The sequence below is a fragment of the Symphodus melops genome (genome assembly GCF_947650265.1).
Source record: "Symphodus melops genome assembly, chromosome: 23".
NCBI classification, from domain to species: Eukaryota; Metazoa; Chordata; class Actinopteri; order Labriformes; family Labridae; genus Symphodus; species Symphodus melops.
This window is the reverse complement of record NC_136713.1, coordinates 12,966,045-12,984,548: the sequence shown is the minus strand read 5'-3', so window position 1 is coordinate 12,984,548 and position 18,504 is coordinate 12,966,045. Positions and strand designations below refer to the sequence as shown.

Here is an 18,504-nt window from a genome sequence, read left to right as displayed (position 1 = left end):
ACTGAGCGTGTTTTCAGAGGAGCCATGGTCTGAAGGGCAGTGGAGAGACAGTTGTTATAGTGGGTCACCAAGTCAGAAGGGGAAGATGCTAGGGGAGGGCTGGGGTAGGAGCTGATCAGGGTGGAGAGATTTGTCGTGTTGATATGATTGATGTTTCTGAAGGAGATGGTCCGTTGTTCTTTGACTTTGTGAAGTTGGGTGTGAATGTCAAAAAGTACAGCTTTGTGGTCAGTAATGGGGAAGTCCATGATGTCAAGGTTGGTGGGGGTGATGTCAGTGCAGCAGATTAAGTCCAGTATGTGGCCTTTGTTATGAGTTGGGAGCTTTACATGTTGTGTGATTCCGAGACAGTCCAGGAGTGATGTGAAGTCGTTAGCTAAGGTGTTGGACGGATTGTCAATGTGTATGTTGAAATCGCCGAGGAGGATTACAGTGGGGGACATGGCACAAACAGATGTTAGTAGTGATGCAAATTCATTGAGGAACACGGTGGAGGGTTTTGGTGGCCTGTAGATGGTGACAATGATGGTGGGTTTTGGGCCTGTGATTTTTGCAGCTAAACATTCAAAGGAGGAATGGTGGGGGATAGTGACAGCAGTGACTTTGATGTTGTCGCGGTGAAGGAGAGCGAGACCTCCCCCCCTCCCTGTGGCACGGGGTTTACTGATAAAGGAGAAGCCCGGTGGAACAGCCTCATTTAGCTGGGAAAAGTCGTTTGGCTGTTGCCAAGTCTCAGTGAGGCATAAAATGTCCAGTTTATGGTCAGCAATAAAGTCAGCGATCAGCAGAGCCTTGTTACTAAGGGATCTAATGTTCAGCAGACAGAGTTTCAGACAGGTGAGTGGTGTGTATGTGGTTGCTTTGAGCAGAGAAGACAGTAGGTTGTGATTGACAGGACGGGTAGTGCGGCGGGGGGGGCGGGGCTCAGTAGACCAAAAGGAGCGGATGTTTGTGTTGCTGTTGTGTTGACTGTACTGAAAGTTCCGTTGAGAGCCTTTGTGGATGTGTCGTTTGAGAATGTAGTGGTGTTGTGCAGTCTGTGGCGGAGCGGCCCTGGAGAAGGTCCGTAGATGTAACATCTCTGTTACTGTCGATAGGGCAATGGAGGGTGGGTGGTGAACTGATTGGACCCTTTTTTCGGTTCTGACTGGGATGATATGTGGAATAGAGTCAGGAGCATGAAGTGAGACAGGGGCGTGGCTGTTCCGGCATACAGACAGTCAGGCACTTGGGGCTGTGTGCACGGCGTGCTGTATGTTAGCAGCGAGCAACATACTAATCTTAAAAAATGGCAAAATGTTGCCACAGCTTCAGATCCACACTGTTGAGTGTGGATCTGAAGCTCCTCTCTAAAATATTAGCAACAAGACTAGAAAGCTTACTCCCTATTCTGATAAATGAGGACCAAACTGGTCTCATGCTTTCTCTAGATGCTGAGAAGGCATTCGACCGTGTGGAGATGCCATTCTTGTTTTATGTATTGCACAAATTTGGCCTGGGTGAAAAATGTATAAACTGGATAAAGTTTATATATATATTATACAAGTCCCTTCTCAGCAGTGCTTACTAACGGGTTGTGTTCTTCTAACTTCCAAATTTTAAGAGGTACAAGGCAGGGATGCCCCCTATCGCCTTTGCTTTTTGCCCTGGTGATTGAGCCTCTCGCTGAGGCAATCAGGACAAATGAAAATATACACGGTCTCGTAGTCGACACGAGACAACATAAGATTACTGTGTGATTGAAATTATTCTGTACGCTGATGATGTCCTGATTGTTTTAACTAAGCCTGAGGTATCTACCCCAGCCCTTATTGAGACCATCAATATGTTTAGCACTTTTTCTGGCTACAGAATAAATTTCAGTAAATCAGAAGTAATGCCATTACTCCATCTCCCTTTCCTTTTAAATGGTCACCAGAAGGCTTTGTATATTTGGGAATACATATAACACCCTCCTTTGACCAATTATATAAGGCAAATTTCCCACCCATATTTGAGCGCATAAGGCTTGACCTTGAGAGATGGAACACTCTCCCAATTTCCTGGTTAGGCCGTGTAGCATTGCTAAAAATGAACATCTTCCCCAGGTTACTTTACCCAATGCAAATGATCCCAGTTATGTTCCTCCATAAGACTATTAAACAGCTAAATGGCTGGTTTAGTTCCTTTATATGGTCTAAGAAGAAACCACGCCTAAAAATAGCTACATTATGCCTGTTGTTACGTGCCGTAGTGTGTGTGTGTGTGTGTGTGTGTCTCTGTCTGTGTTGCAGGTTCATATCGGAGGTGACGCGCAGCGGGTTCCAATCAGACAATCAGGGTGGGAGATATAAAGGAGGAGCTGGTGTGCTGCTGTGGGTCCCCGGTTTTCTCGCCGTCCACGTTGCTGATGTGCTTTCTGTGTTCTCGCCGTCCACGTTGCTGATGCGCTTGCTGTTTTTCTCGCCGTCCACGTTGCTGATGCGCTTGCTGTTTTTCTCGCCGTCCACGTTGCTGGTGTGCTGTGGTGGTTGCTGCCCGTGTCGTGCAGTCGGTCCTGTGTGTTGGGATCTTCCGTTGAGTTTTCTTTAGTAGCTTGTCGTCCCTCATTTTGAGTGGATTGTTTTGTGTTAAGAGTTCTTTGTTAATAAATAAGTTTGTTTATAATCCTACCTGACGCTGTTATCTTTTTCCCTCCCGGTTTGTATTATTTAGTTTATAAATTGTGTTGCTTCTGAGCGCCCTAGACAGCTCGGAACGTAACACCTGTCTTCCTCAGAAGGAGGTGTTGATCTCCCAGACATTAGAAAATTCCAGCTCAGTGTTCATCTGCGTACTATAGCTGACTGGATGTGTAGCATGTCCACATCTCTCTGGTTGGATGTAGAAAGTTCAATGTCCAAATACCCTTTGAGTAATCTTCTGTTTATTAGGAAAAGTACATCTTTGAAGTCTGCTTGTACTAACCCAATTACAATTTCCACAGTTAAGCATGGCATGCCATTAGAAAATTAGAGGGACGATCTCAGTTCACCTCTGTCTTTACTCTAATATGCAATAATCCTGACTTCCCTCCTGGTGTGATGGACAATAACTTCCAGATTTGGTCAAATAAAGGAATTTCCACCTTATATAAACTACTGGAGGGCTCTACCATGATGTCCTTTTGTCAGTTAAAAAGAAAATATGACATTTTACAACAGGATTTTTTTTCGATATTTGCAAGTAAGAAACTTCATCACAAAGGATACCACAATCCTTCAGTGTCAAGATATTTCACATTTGGACAGACAGCTGTTCTTACAGAAATCTGGCAGGTCTATTAGTGTATTCTATAATATCCTTAAGGGATAAGACCACAAATACCTGTTTTCTGAAAGGCTTATTCCCATAAGCCTTTCAAAAGAACTCAATGTTAATATAACAGACGAAGACTGGAGCAATGCTTGGAGGAGTGCAAAAACGCTGAGTGTTTGTAACCGAGTGAGAGCCATGCAACTGAAGCTCCTACACAGGGCCCAAATATCCCCCCCACTACGTCATAAATTCAACCCTAATTCATCTCCATTGTGCCTCAAGTGTAAAACAGAAACTGGTAGTCTTACACACTGTTTGTGGTATTGTAGAAAAGTACAGCAGTTTTGGCAGGTTATCGGAGAAGAAATAAGTAAGATTCTAGGTACTAATAAGAGATAACAAGCCCTTATATCTGCTACTTGGCATATCTGATTCGTCCATCGCCGACAAATTTGAAAGAAAACTTCACCAAACACTTACTTTCTGTGCTAGAAAGTGTATTCTTTTGAATTGGATAATGGATAAAGTCCCATCCAAGATTCAATGGCAAAGGGTGGCACTTGAATATGTTGCTTTGGACTATCTGACATGCAAACTACACGGCAAAGATGATGTTTTTCGTAAAATATGGGAACCCTTTTTGTCATATATGGGCTTGAATATTTCTACCATTCTTTCAAGAGGGTTTGTATCATAGCTGAGAATGCTCTGCCTCATTGACGCCCTATCATGCATGGCAGTGTACACTTGGTTTATTTTCCTTGCTTATTTTATTTCATTTGTGTGGAATGATTCCTGAACCTCTCGCCTGTATAAATTTGTATTGAAATGTGTGTGAGAGCCAAATGAATGTATGTTGGTTTTTGTCAGTTGTGTTCCTGTTTTATTTCTTGAAAAATGTAATAAACATATATTAAAAAAAAGAAAAAAAAAGAAAACCTCTTTACAGAACAAAAAATGCCCACAAAAAAAACTAAAAAGATCTCTTGATTGTTAAACACATACACGGGGTGAAAGCAGGTCTAATTTGTCATTTGCTGACATTTGGTCTCTAGTCCAAGAAAAGTGATTCTTGTCAGCCATTTGTAAAACTTCCAGCCAAACATTAAAAAAGTTAACTTTAAAAGTTTCAGCTAAGAACCCATTGTTGCTGTGCTCCCTGCTGTACTTTTTTTTTCTGTCTTCTGGGACAGATTGTTCAACCTCCATCCCTGAAGTTCTTTTATTTAACCTCTGACTCTACTGGCCACAGAGGCAGAGCTCATTCAGTACAAGAAAAGCTGACCTCATGTGTAGCAGATTGCTGGCCACACGGTCCTGCTAACTATGGAAGGTAAGTATAGGATTCATAGTTTGTTCAATATGTGAATTTGTGAATGCTTGTGTTTTTTATTTCGCCATGAAGAGGAAATTAATGTCTGGAAATGTTTGTTTTTGTAATTAAGCAGACCTAATGTTTTATAAAGTAGTTTGAAGCTGTGTGCAGAATCATGAGCCTAAAGAAACAGACAGCTGAGATAAAATGTTGATTCACTGATCATGATCCAAACTATATTCATCTGGCTCTTTTTCTCAACAAAAATCATTCCTATTTTGTTTCCCCATACCTGTACATGTTGCCCTCTACATTATTTGTGGGGTCATTATCATCCTAACAGTGTGTGGAAACCTTCTGCTTGTATTAAGCAGCTCCACACTAAAACAAATGACTTAAATTCCTCTCCGACCTTCTTTTAGTCATGTTTCCTTCTATGATTCAAACTGTTGAGTCTTGTTGGTATTTTGGTGACTTGTTCTGGAAAGTCTTCATGAGTTTTGCTGTCTTGTTGTGTACAGCATCAATTCTTAATCTGTCCTTCTTATCAGTTGACCGATACTTCGCTGTTTGCCAGCCTCTGCTTTACAGAAGAAAAATATCTATGAAAGTTGTTTTGATCATGATTCTGATCTGTTGGAGTATTTCAATTTTTAGGCTTTGGAGTTGTTTTTTTGCAGTTAAATATTTTGGGTGTGTTGTGTGTTGGATGTGAAGGAGGATGTATATTCTTTGAGAGTGGAGAGTTTCCTCAGCGGTTGCCTTTTACTTGCCTGGAACAATAATGGTTAAGTTTTTCCTTGTGGCACAGAGACAGTTTTGCAGCAGTTAAAAACGTCAAACACAGGCCAAACAAAAGCCACTAAAACCCTGGCTATTGTATTTATCTCTCATCTGTAACATCTTCGATCCTTATTCTAGTTACTCAGCACATTTCTTTGAACACTTGGATGGTTGGGATGCTTCAATTCTACTGTGAACCCTGTGATTTATGCATTCTTCTATAGTTGGTTCAGAAAGGCTTTTAAATTAGTAACCTCAGGCCACATCTTTAAATCTGACATTTCACTGATTGAACTGATGAAAAATTAAAGTTTGGGGATTTTTTTAAAAAAAATTTTAATCTTTACAAGCAAATTGTTTATGAAATTGATGTTGTAAATGTGCACTTTTATTTAAAATAGATCTGCTAATGGGCCTTTTAGAAACAACCATGATCACCACTGGTTTTATACTTTGTTGACCAGAATGCAGTGGAACTTTCTGCTGGGATTTCTCCGAGGATATTATCACACGCTTTGTGATTTTAGATACTGTCAGTTTAGTTCTCATGTAAACATCAACATAACTGTGTTCAAATCCTTTTCTCCTGAGCTTTTGAATTTCTCCTATCTTGTTATTGTTGTTATACCATGCTATTGTGCTTCAGAATTTTAACCCCTTGAATATCATTCAGTTCACGTTGGAAATAAAGGGTGCTTTGCTCTGTTGATAGGAGAGCTACACACCTATTAGTATTAGTAGTACATTCAACTGGTTTTCCCTCAGAAATGGGAAATATCAAAACTGTCACAATAGAACTATATGAATAATATTTTTTTCAACTGCAATTTCTGAAAAATAAGTAAGTTGATTTGTCATTAAGATGACCTGTAATTCTTGATTCAGACACCTCGAACCATTTTCTCTCAAAGCTTGAGTTTGTAGTTGCTAATCACTTGTTTCTCTTGTTATGTAATACTTTAAGTATTTTCAGTGTGGGACAGTCAATCTGATTATTTGATATTTCTTAGACAACTCTTTTCAATGAACATGTAAGTGCTGCATTGGACTACAAAAAGTCATGTCCAGTTCATTGTTAGATTTCAGGTGCAAAGAATACATACTTGATATTTGCAAAAAATTATTGAAGTTTTTAACTTGGACTAAATCAATTCACCTCACATATATTTTATAAATCCCAACTCAAGGCTGCTCGGAACCAATTATCTGCCAAGTTCAATCAGGAGAGACTTAATTGAGAATGAACAATTATTTATTAACAATGAAATGTGCTACAATTATGGAATCAATCAATCTTTATCAATCAATCTTTATTTGTATAGCGTCAATTCATAACAGATGTTATCTTGACACACTTTACAAAAGCAGGTAAAGGACCTTAATGTTTGTCTGTTAACATTAACAAAAGAGCAGGTAACAAGACCATGCTTATCGTTATGTTTACTAAAGCAGGTAAAGGACCTTACTGATGGCTATATTACAAGAGCCCAGCTGAATCTGTCATAGAAGAACAAACCTCCCTTTAACAGGCAGACATCTTCCGCAGACCCGGATCATGATGAACAGCCATCTGCTAAACTGAGCTGGGCTTGAAAATGGGATGGGGGAGATGGGATAAGATGCAGAAAGAAGGGTAGGATAGGATGGGGGTGGGGGGTGGGGGGGGGGGGGGTTGTTTGGGCAGGCCTTCGTCATCAACAGTCCCAAGGAACCTAAGAGAACTCAGGAGCTCCCAGAAAAATGAGAGGTTAGTAACTTGAACATAAAAATAGTGACAAGCAGTAATAAGATATGAAAGCAGAGAGAGAGAGAGAGGGAGAGAGAGATAAGAGATCCTGGTGCCAGTTCCCCCGGTAGTCTAGGCCTATAGCAGCATAACTATGAGCTGGTCCTAAGCCAGCCCTAACTATAAGATTTATCAAAAAGAAAAGTTTTAAGTCTATTCTTAAAAGTACCTAGTGTGTCTGCCTCCTGGACCCCGACTGGTAGACGATTCCAAAGGAGCAGTGCCTGATAACTAAAGGCTCTACCTCCCATAGTACTTTTAGAGACTATAGGCACCACGAGCAGGCCTGCATTCTGGGAACGTAATGTTCTTGTCGGATAGTACGGTACAATTAACTCTTTAAGATAGGATGGTGCCTGACCGTTTAGAGCTTTGTAGGTGAGAAGAAGGATTTTAAATTCTATTCTAGATTTTATAGGGAGCCAATGGAGAGAAGCCAATACAGGAGTCATGTGGTCCCTTTTCCTAGTTCTAGTCAGAACACAAGCTGCAGCGTTTTGGACGAGCTGAAGGGTCTTTAGAGATTTACCATAGCACCCTGATAAAATAGAATTACAGTAATCCAATCTGGAGGTAACAAATGCATGAACTAATATTTCAGCATCATTTTGTGACAGGATCTGCCTGATCTTAGAGATATTACGAAGGTGAAAATAAACTGTCCTTGAAATTTGTTTAATGTATAATCAAAGGACATATCCTGATCAAACAGAACTCCTAGGTTCCAAACAGTGGTACTAGAGGCTACGCTAATACTACTAAGGGCCGTCATATCGGCAGAGAAAGTCTCTCTAAGGTTCTTAGGTCCAATCACTATAACTTCAGTCTTGTCCAAATTGAGCAGCAAGAAATTTCTGGTCATCCAGGACCTGATGTCCTTGAGGCAGGCTTCTAATTTACGAAGCTGATTGGTGTCTACTGGCTTCATTGCTATGTAGAGCTGAGTATCGTCTGCATAGCAATGAAAGTTTATGGAGTGTCTCCTCATAATACTACCTAGAGGAAGCATATATAATGTAAAGAGAATCGGTCCAAGCACTGATCCTTGAGGCACTCCATGGCTAACTTTGGTGTACGTAGAGGACTCATCATGAACATGCACAAACTGAGATCTGTCTGATAAATAGGATCTAAACCAGCTTAAAGCAGTCCCTGTAACTCCAAGTCATTGTTCTAGTCTCTGTAACAGAATCTGATGGTCAATCATGTCAAAAGCAGCACTAAGATCTAACAGGACGAGCACAGTTAGAAGTCCCCTATCTGAGGCTAACAGAAGATCATTTATTACTCTAACTAGGGCAGTCTCAGTGTGAATGAAAAGAGGAAAGGAATGAAATGTGCAAAGTCTTTTGGGGGCTTAGACTCCATCATGACGACTTCATGAGCTCTGAGGGGTAACGAGGCCGACGCAGGATAGCAGGGGTTTGTGGTACACCCAGATGCACCTTGGATTGGTGCCTCACCGGATGGGGTTGTTTTTGACCACTTGGAACTGCCCCAGTTTGGCCTTTTAGAAATAAAATGTCAGAACATTGCAAATTACATTGACGCACCTGATCTCAAGGTTATCAATGGTTCAGTGCAGCTCAAACCAACCCATATGCCTGCTGTTGGCAAGTTCAGGGCTAACTGCTAGTGACTGGTATGAGTTGGTGTGATTTTGTAGTCTCTGCCCAAGATGATGTTTTCATCCAAAGAATCCAGAGGGATGAGGGTATGATGCGGACAATGAAGCGTGGGATCGATGTGTTCTTCTTTAATGTCTACATGGACAAATACCTGGCATTGGCATGAATTGTTTGCTCGTCATTCCTGAGTTGATACATTATAGCAGATGACTCCTTTAAATCTTATCTTGTATAATTAACTTTATCATTAGTCATGTTAATTTGAATGCTTTGTTATTGAAGGGTAGTGACACGTCCCTCTAGTCCCTTCCAGCCAAACATGAATAAAGTTAACGTTCAGCTAAGAACCATTGTTGAATTGTGAAGGGACATTCATGACCTGCCGTACCTTATTTTCTGTATGCTAGGACAGATTGTCCAACCATCTCTGAAGCTCTTTTATTGAACATGGGAATTTAACCTTATATTGATTTTGATATTAAACGATATCACGTGCCTTTGAATTAATTCCTATTTTGTCCAATTCTTGTTTCCTTTCAAACAGATGGAGCCAGAACGCTGCTTTGAGTCCAGAAACACATCCTGCTTGAAGACAAGTTTTCCCTTACCCTTACGTGTTGCCCTCTACATCATTTACGGGGTCATTATCATCCTAACAGTGTGTGGAAACCTTTTGGTCATTGTCTCAGTGGCTTATTTTAAGCAGCTCCATACTCCAACAAATTACCTGATTTCCTCTCTGGCTATGTCTGACCTGCTTTTAGGAATACTTGTCATGTTTCCTTCTATGATTCAAACTGTTGAGTCTTGTTGGTATTTTGGTGACTTCTTCTGTAAAGCCTTCATGAGTTTTGCTGTCACGTTGGCTACATCATCAATTCTCAATCTTTCCTTCATATCAGTTGACCGATACTTCGCTGTTTGCCAGCCTCTGTATTACAGAATCAAAATATCTGTGAAAGTTGTTTTTCTCATGATTCTGATCTGTTGGAGTATTTCAATTCTAATAGGTTTTGGAATGGTTTTTATTCAATTAAATATTTTGGTTGTTGATGAGTTTTACTATAACCATGTTGCATGTGAAGGAGAATGTCTTTTGTTTCAGAGTGGAGTGTCTAATAGTATTTCCTCAGCGGTTGCCTTTTACTTGCCTGGGATAATAATGGTTGGTGTTTACCTTAAGATTTTCATTGTGGCACAGAGACAGTTTCGCAGCATCCAGAACTCAGGCTGTGTGAACTCAGTGAAACCATCAAACACAGGCCAGACAAAAGCCACTAAAACCCTGGCTATAGTATTGGGGGCTTTTCTGTGCTTTTGGACTCCATTTTTCATCTGTAACGTCATTGATCCTCATATTAGTTATTCAACACCGCCAGCATTTCTTTCAACAGTTGGATGGTTGGGATGCTTGAATTCTACTGTGAACCCTCTGATTTATGCATTCTTCTATAGTTGGTTCAGAAAGGCTTTTAAATTATTAACCTCAGGTCACATCTTTAAATCTGACATTTCACAGACAACACTTTTCACTGAATGAACTGATGAAAAGTTCATGCTTTGCAAACTTGTTTTTCTATTTTTACAAGCAACATGTTTTTGAAATTGATGTTGTAAATGTGCCGTTTGAATCAAAAGAGAATAGATCTGCTAAGGGGCCTTTTATCATCTTCTGTTTGTTAACATTATTCACTAACTCTTTGTTTGAAATGATCTTAGGCTTCTCTACACCAGCCACCACCTTCAATTCCACCTTAAACCAAATTATTTATGCCTTGTTTTATCCCTGCTTCAAAAACATTTTCTATTGTGTCATAACACTGAAAATATTTAGCCCGAGTTCTTCAACCGTGAATATATCTCTTAAATGATACAGCTGTACTCTGTACTATTGACCCTTACAGATTTTTGAAAATGAAGACTTTCATGTGCAGGGTCTTTGCGGTCAGATATTCCAATATGCAGGTTGATTTTGCAACTGTTACTTTGCAATACTTGTCAATAAATTCAATGATTTTAATGCAACTCATTTTTTCCTGAATTATTTTCTCCCGATGACATTTGGTTCAGTATTTGAATTGAATAATATAGCAATGAAATTCTTCACTATCTTATTAGAAAGCCTCTTGAGATCAATTTACACTTATTACAAGCTATCAAAGTAAATATTTAAAAATGGTATGAAGGGCTTTTCTGAAATATTACATATTAAGGGCCTGATTTACTAGATCTTAATTAAAGAGTACTAAATTGCGTGTTCACTGCAAATGTTTGCATGTTTGGCTTGTGGGCGTTTTGCGGGTGATTTACTAAGAATAGTTGCGTAAATGACGTCAGGTGCAAACCTTGTGGAGGCGGTAGTATTTCAGACAGGCTTTTGAGTGTTCTAGTTGTTTACGTCAAAGAGAGTTTGGACGGAAAGCACAAGCAAGTGCAAAAATATGTATTAGTGAGATGCAAATGAACGTTCAGTATTTTCAAGTAATAGCAGATAAATCTGAATATAACAAATGGATGGAGAGTGAAGAGAAGAGCGCGCTGAAGACATGAAACCTGGGAAAAAGGAAATGCCCTGTTTAAAATGTCATGTTGGCTAGAAGAGGGAAATAGGAAGACATAAGCGTTAATATTGAAATTCTTTAGAATGCAGAGGCTTTGAATGTTCAGTAATATTTTAATCATGGTGTTTCTTTTAAACTATTATTGAACCGAGATTTTTTTTTAAACTGCATACCATTTATTTAACGTAATTCGAAACATGCTAACACGTGTGTGCGTGCAAATTTAGGGCCTGATTGAAATGGCGTGTGTGGGGGGGGGGGGGAATCTTTACAACTTTTTTTTATTGTGCCTACGGCTCTTGGATTGGCTCGTTCTTTTCAAAGGTGTTAAATTCAGACACCGTCACAATCACCGCAATTTTTGTCTGGCTTGGTAAATCGCATTGCGTGTAGTAACTTAACTTCTTTGAATTTTCTCCTCCCAGTATTTTGCACGCTGGGCCAGAAACGCCTTGTGTTGCATATTCATTAAGGCAAACGTACTATTTGGACAACACCAGTTGTTTTGCTCATATGAAAGACGCAGTCCTCTCTGCACGCTGTTAGTAGATCAAACAGCACAGTTTTTGCTGGTGGTATCAAGTTTGCACACGTTTTAAGACAAGCAAACGTTTAGTAAATCAGGCCCTAAATTTGCTTAATCCTCATTTTGAGTGTTTTTTAATCTTTCTAATCTTTAGATGGTTTTACAAAGTTGACCCTGGTGTTGTTGCACATTTATAATGTCCCAAACGTACATAAAAAATGTCATTGTTGTTCAGTTTAAGAGTGATTTTAATCATTTCAGTCTTCTGAAAAGTAGTTGTGAGGGTATCTTTGTCCAAATGAATCAGCATGACTATTTTATCCACTCTACATAGTTTATTCAGTTTATTCATGGTTTTAAATGCTCGCTGGAGCATTTAAATAAAAAAGTAAAATACATTTTGCAATGTGTGTTGAAAAGTAAGACAATTATTTACAATATGTGAAATTGATTATGAAAAAAAACTACTCCGAAAGAAGTGAAGAAGTGACCGAATGAGATAAAATCAAGATGTGCTTTATTGCAGGTTGATCACAGGCAATGCAATTAAGTCACCACTCATCTGAGGTTTCTTTTCCCATCCTGCCCAATGCACAGGTCAGCAGTCACAAAGAACATCGAACAAAGGAAAGGCACAAAATCTAGCAACTCTCAAGCACATTCTGACTGGTTGTATGACTAGCCTCACACAAGGCCACTACACCTGGAAAACAAGATGACCAACTCAGTCCTTAACTCCTTGTCCCTGAGAGCAATGAATTCCATCATGGCCCCAACCTTCATCCAACAAGGACAAAAAAAGCCCAACCATCCCCCGACTAAACCAGAAGTTGGACGGCCCGAGACTGGATGATGAAAGTCAATATTGGCTAGCAGCTAATCTTTCCAACTGAGCTTGCAGCCACCACCCTTAGACCAGACTTGGTACATCACTGAGCTCTGTCTACATCACAGAGTTCACAGTCCCATTGGATAATTTAACAGAAGAGGCCTATGAGCGCAAGAAACTGCGCTACACAGAACTGGCAGAAGATGCTCAACAATGAGGGCGGAAAGAAAAAGTCTATCCAGTTGAAGTAGTATGCAGAGGTTATGTGGTTTATTCCACCATCAGGCTGTTGAAAGACCTTGGCATCCACCAATGACTCTGCGACAGACAACTAGATCAGTCTCTGAAATGGCTGAAAGAAGCAGCCAATGGATCTGGATCAAGCGGAAGGACCCTTGCTGGGTTCAAAGAGCAACATCTTAACCCACTCAAATCCCCCCCACTCTTTTTGAACTGCTGAGTGGGCATTTCCAAGCCAGTATCAGCCCTAAATATGAGGTGATATGGGGGACACCGTCCAAAGACAGCCCATCTATACTGTGGAGCTGGCATCTTTCAAGCCAGCAGTATCAGCCCTCATCAAAGTCCACAAACGTCACTGAAGGCTCCATCAGCGACGTTTGACCCCTCTCCCTCACCCAGTTCCCAACCCTCCAGGAGTAGGGTGAACAAGGTATGCGGTCAGCTCTGAGCATGAAGAGGACGTCCCCCGCCTTGCACAGTCCCATTTAAACAACTAGGCAATTCTCATGATTGGGCAGGGGACACAAACTCCCCCTGTAGCTGGTCACTTTTGATAAGGGTGTCTACTGTTAAAAGGCAGAAACACCCTGTGACTCACTACTACTCGTACACTACTGATGATATGTCCAGTGTTTAATGATTCTTAGGAGTCCTTGACTCTTTCCTATGGGTCCCTGACCGTTTTCTTGAGTCCCTGACTCTTTATTATGGGTCTTATGACTCTTATGGGTCCAAGTCCATGACCTACTTATAAGAATGATTGTTTCTTATCCTTTTTATAATTTGTACCATCTTAATACGAATCATAAAAAGGGTAAGAAACAATCATTCTTATAAGTAAATTATTGTTAATTTGAGTCCCTGACTATTTCTAATAACGTGCTTAATGCATGTTAAGCACTTTTGGTCAGCTGAAGCTAATCTAAATGTGTTAACTTGATAGACTTGACTTTTGCTTGGATGATTTGTCTTTCCCACATCTCTCCTGCCACTCTCAACATCAAGGCAAACCTCATGTGTATACTACCCATTGGCACAATGGACATCATGTGTTTATGATTCTCGGGTGACCAACAGGGTACCCCATGCAAAGCCATCACATCCTCAGGTGTCGGTCGGTTGCAGGAACAATGAGAAAACATAAACCACATGTGAAAAAAACATAAACCACATGTGAAAAAAACATAAACCACATATGAAAAAAAACATAAACCACATGTGAAAAAAACATAAACCACATGTGAAAAAAACATAAACCACATGTGAAAAAAACATAAACCACATGTGAAAAAAACGCTACTGCACATATGCCATGATGGGCGAATCTGAGGATGCTACAGGCCAGATGCAGTTTTAACTCACAATAAAGTCATTTTCACTGTGCCAAGCTATATTTATTTTTCATAAAAGTGTATCCCCGTTCATAAATGAATCAGATATTAACCAGATAATGTATCTGAGATCAGAGATTTATATAATCAGCTGTTGTATTCTATCTTCCCTTTCAAAGGTTTCTTTTCCTCTTTTAGTGTTTTAGTTTCTTCTTCATGTTCTGTATAACTTCTTAACATGCTAATAAAAAAAATTAAATTGTGAAATTTAAAGTTATGTGGTTATCCACCAGAAATGATGGACTGTTGCACAAATGTGAAAACTGCAGAAAATGAAAAAAAGGAAGAGTGAATGATCAGACAGAAAAATCTCTCTGTCCTGCCCTGCCTCGGTCTTGGTCTTAACTTGGTCTGTGTGTCTTAGTCTCAGTCACTGTGGTCTTAATACAACACCAGCACTGGGGGCCTCTGACTTCTGCTGTTGTATCAGAACAGCTCTCAACATTTCTTTAATTTGAACTGTTGTCCCTACCATACCTGTTGTAAGGAACACTGACCTCACCAGTGGCGTTTCTGTGTGTGAAAAAATGGTGGGGCCCTTTACAATAGAGCACAGCAGCAGAGCACAGCAGCAGAGCACAGCAAGTGACTCCTGCTAGTATCCAGCCACCTGCCTGGCCTGCCAGAAATCCAACCGCCTTCCTGGCCTGCCAGTATCCAGCCTCCAGCCGCCTGCCAGAAATCCAGCCTCCAGCCACCTGCCTGGCCTGCCAGTACTCGGCCTCCAGCCACCTGCCTGGCCTGCCAGTACTCGGCCTCCAGCCACCTGCCTGGCCTGCCAGTACTCGGCCTCCAGCCACCCGCTCGGCCTACCAGTAATCCAGCCTCCGGCCACCTGCTCGGCCTACCAGTAATCCAGCCTCCGGCCACCTGCTCGGTCTGCCAGTATCCAGCCTCCAGCCGCCTGCCTGGCCTACCAGTATCCAGCCTCCAGCCACCTGCTCGGCCTGCCAGTAATCCAGCCTCCAGCCACCTGCCCGGCCTGCCAGTATCCGGCCTCCGACCTCCGGACACCTGCCCGGCCTGCCGGTACCCTGCCTCTCAAAGCCTGTTCTAAAAATACTGCTTGTCTAAAGTTAAAAAGTTGGTCGCTCTTTGAGCTTTAACTGTTTTCATTTTGTTGAGCCCGCACTTGAGTAGTCATAAAATGGCTCCACTTACCTCGCCTGGCTGTGACAGCTGTCACCGTCTTAGCCAGAGGATCGACGAGTTGGAAGGGAGGTTGTCCACGCTGTACCATCTAAGGGATGAGGAGCACATCATGGACTCGATGGTTGTCACTGTGGATCCCGCTGCCAACTCAACATCAACGGGAGAACTTGATTCGACTGTCCCACTCACAACTCCAAAAAGTCCTGCCATCGTGGGCGCAGCTCACTGGTCCCGGCTAGGAGCAAAACCCAAGGTGCTGTTCAACTTCACTCCTGCTCCCGGATCCCGTCGGAAAACATGGAACTCTCAACTCAACTCAACCGAACTAAACTAAATAAATAAACTTTATTTATAAAGCGCTTTTTAACAGCCGTAGCTGTGACAAAGTGCTGTACATACATGAAGAGCACAAACATAAAACATAAGTAAAACACTAACAGGGTTAAAACAATAAAAACAATAAAACACTAAAACAAGAACAGAGTCTCATGCTGGGTTAAAAGCCAAAGAATAAAAATGTGTTTTAAGATGAGTTTTAAAAATGGACAGTGAGGGGGCGTGTCTTATATGGAGAGGGAGGTCGTTCCAGAGTTTGGGACCGGCAGAAGAAAAAGCCCTATCCCCTCTGAGCTTCCGCTTACACCTCGGTACCTCCAGGAGCAGCTGGTCAGCTGACCTGAGGCACCGGGCAGGAGTGTAGGGATGGAGCAGCTCAGAGAGGTAAGGTGGGGCGAGACCATTTAAAGATTTAAAAACAAATAAAAGAATCTTAAAAATGAACTCTAAAATGCACAGGCAGCCAGTGGAGGGAGGCCAGAATTGGGGTAATGTGCTACCTCTTTCGTGCTCCAGTTAGGAGGCGAGCAGCAGCATTCTGAACTAACTGGAGCCGTGCGAGGGAGGACTGGCTGACTCCGACGTATAGTGCGTTGCAGTAATCCAGCCGAGATGTGACGAAGGCATGGATTACTGTTTCAAAGTTCTTTTGTGAAATAAAAGGCTTCACCTTTGCCAGCCGCCTTAAGTGAAAGAAGCTGGATTTAACAGCTGCACCAATTTGCCGATCCAATTTAAAATCGTTGTCCATCTTAAAGCCCAGGTTTGAGACCGTCGGCTTCAAAAAGTGTGCCAAAGGGCCCAAGTCAACAGTGGGGGTTTTAACAGAGCCACTCGGGCCAAACACCATCACTTCAGTTTTGTTGTCGTTAAATTTTAAAAAGTTCAACGACATCCAGGACTTGATGTCTTCAAGACATGACAGAAGTGGATCCAGACAGAAGGCATCTTTCTTTTTCAGTGGCACATAAATCTGACTGTCGTCAGCATAACAGTGAAAACAGATACCATGCTTTCTCAGGATGGAACCCAGGGGAAACAGATACAAAGAGAAAAGCAGGGGTCCTAGAATTGAACCCTGTGGGACCCCATATGACAGCGGAGCAGAGCGGGACTCAGAAGCACCAAGGCTTACGCACATTGTTCTATCTGCAAGATAAGATCTAAACCAGTCCAGGGCGCTACCACAAATGCCCACTAGGTGCTGCAACCTGGACACTAAGATGTTGTGGTCCACAGTATCAAATGCCGCAGTTAGGTCCAGCAGGACAAGGATCACATAGTCTCCGGAATCATTCGCCAAGAGGATGTCATTGAACACTTTTAATAAAGCTGACTCCGTGCTATGTCGTGTTTTAAAACCAGACTGAAAGACCTCCAGGACATCATGCTCATCCAGGAAGGACTTCAGCTGAGCATGGACAACTTTCTCCAGGATTTTTTAAATAAAAGGCAGCTTTGAGATAGGTCTGTAATTGGCTAAAACACTACGATCAAGGCCAGGTTTCTTAAGCAGGGGCTGCACCACAGCGTGTTTAAAACTTTGGGGGACAACACCAGAAGACAGACTGCTGTTAATAAGGGTCAGGACCGACTGCCCTATACTAGCAAAAACTTCTTTAAAAAAGTGAGGCGGGACAGTGTCACAGGGAGAGCCTGATGGCTTAATCTGGCCAACCACATCCTCTAAAGCCATCAGGGACACAGGCTCAAACAACTCAAACACAGCTGAGCAAGGAACAGGATCAGATGGGTCCGATGCAGGAGGAGCAATGAGAGCCCTTGCAGTAGCAACCTTATCAATGAAGAAATGAAGGAAGTTATTGCACATTTCTGGGGATTCCTCTGTGCACACAGGCTGAGGGGGATCAAGAACGGATTCAATGGTTTTAAATAACACACGTGGGTTGTGAGAATTTGACTCAATAATGTTAGACAGGTGCTCTCTTCTGGCCTCTTTAACAGTGCTCTGGTAGAAGTGCCAGCAGTCCTTTAGGATTTGGTGAGAAACGTGCAGCCTGTCCTTCCTCCACCTGCGTTCAGCTTTGCGGCACTCCTGTCTAGCTGCGCGAGTTCTCACATTGAACCACGGCTCAGGTTTAGCTTTGGGCTGCACAGTTTTTAATGGAGCCACAGAGTCCAGTATGGTTCGGCAGGAGGAGTGAAACCAAGAACTGAGCTCATCCATGTCTGCAGATGTCAAGGAAGAGGGGACACAGAGGTGGTTGAAGGCAGCAGAGAACTGACCGGCAGTGACAGGGTTAAAAATCCGACGGCTGCGAGCAGGAGCGCCAGATTTAACTGTAGTACAGGAGAAAGCAGCTTCAAACAATACAGGCAAATGATCGGAGAACACATTGTCACAGATTTCCACGTTTGACACAGGCAAGCCATGACAGAGGAGGAGGTCTAACGTGTGTCCATGATCGTGTGTGGGACCAGACACGCACTGCTCCAAATTAAAAGCGTCAATAAGGCTTAAAAAGTCCTTCACCAACGGTTTATCAGGACAGCACACGTGAATATTAAAATCCCCCACAAGGAGGACATGGTCATACTTCGGCATAATTTCAGCCAGAAGATCGGAGAAGTCACTTATAAAGTCTTTATTGTATTTGGGCGGTCGGTAGATGACACAGCACCAGATCGGAACGACCCACCTCGAATAAATGTGCTTC

At 41.9% G+C, this 18,504-nt stretch overlaps 2 protein-coding genes across 2 annotated transcripts; both read left to right on the top strand.

The window, feature by feature from the left end:
• The first annotated feature begins 4,307 nt into the window (after positions 1-4,307).
• On the top strand, positions 4,308-13,473 carry LOC306819063 (trace amine-associated receptor 1-like). Its single transcript, XM_079336832.1, has 2 exons — positions 4,308-4,609; positions 9,333-13,473. The coding sequence occupies exon 2, from the start codon at positions 9,333-9,335 to the stop codon at positions 10,326-10,328; it is 996 nt and encodes a 331-aa protein (XP_079192958.1). The 5' UTR covers positions 4,308-4,609; the 3' UTR covers positions 10,329-13,473.
• Positions 4,747-5,683, top strand: LOC306818826 (trace amine-associated receptor 4-like; the record flags this gene model as incomplete). The annotated part of the gene is given in 3 exon segments (XM_079336544.1): positions 4,747-5,239; positions 5,241-5,373; positions 5,534-5,683. Coding segments are annotated over 3 exon segments (507 nt in total). The 5' UTR covers positions 4,747-5,015.
• Positions 13,474-18,504: the final 5,031 nt, after the last annotated feature.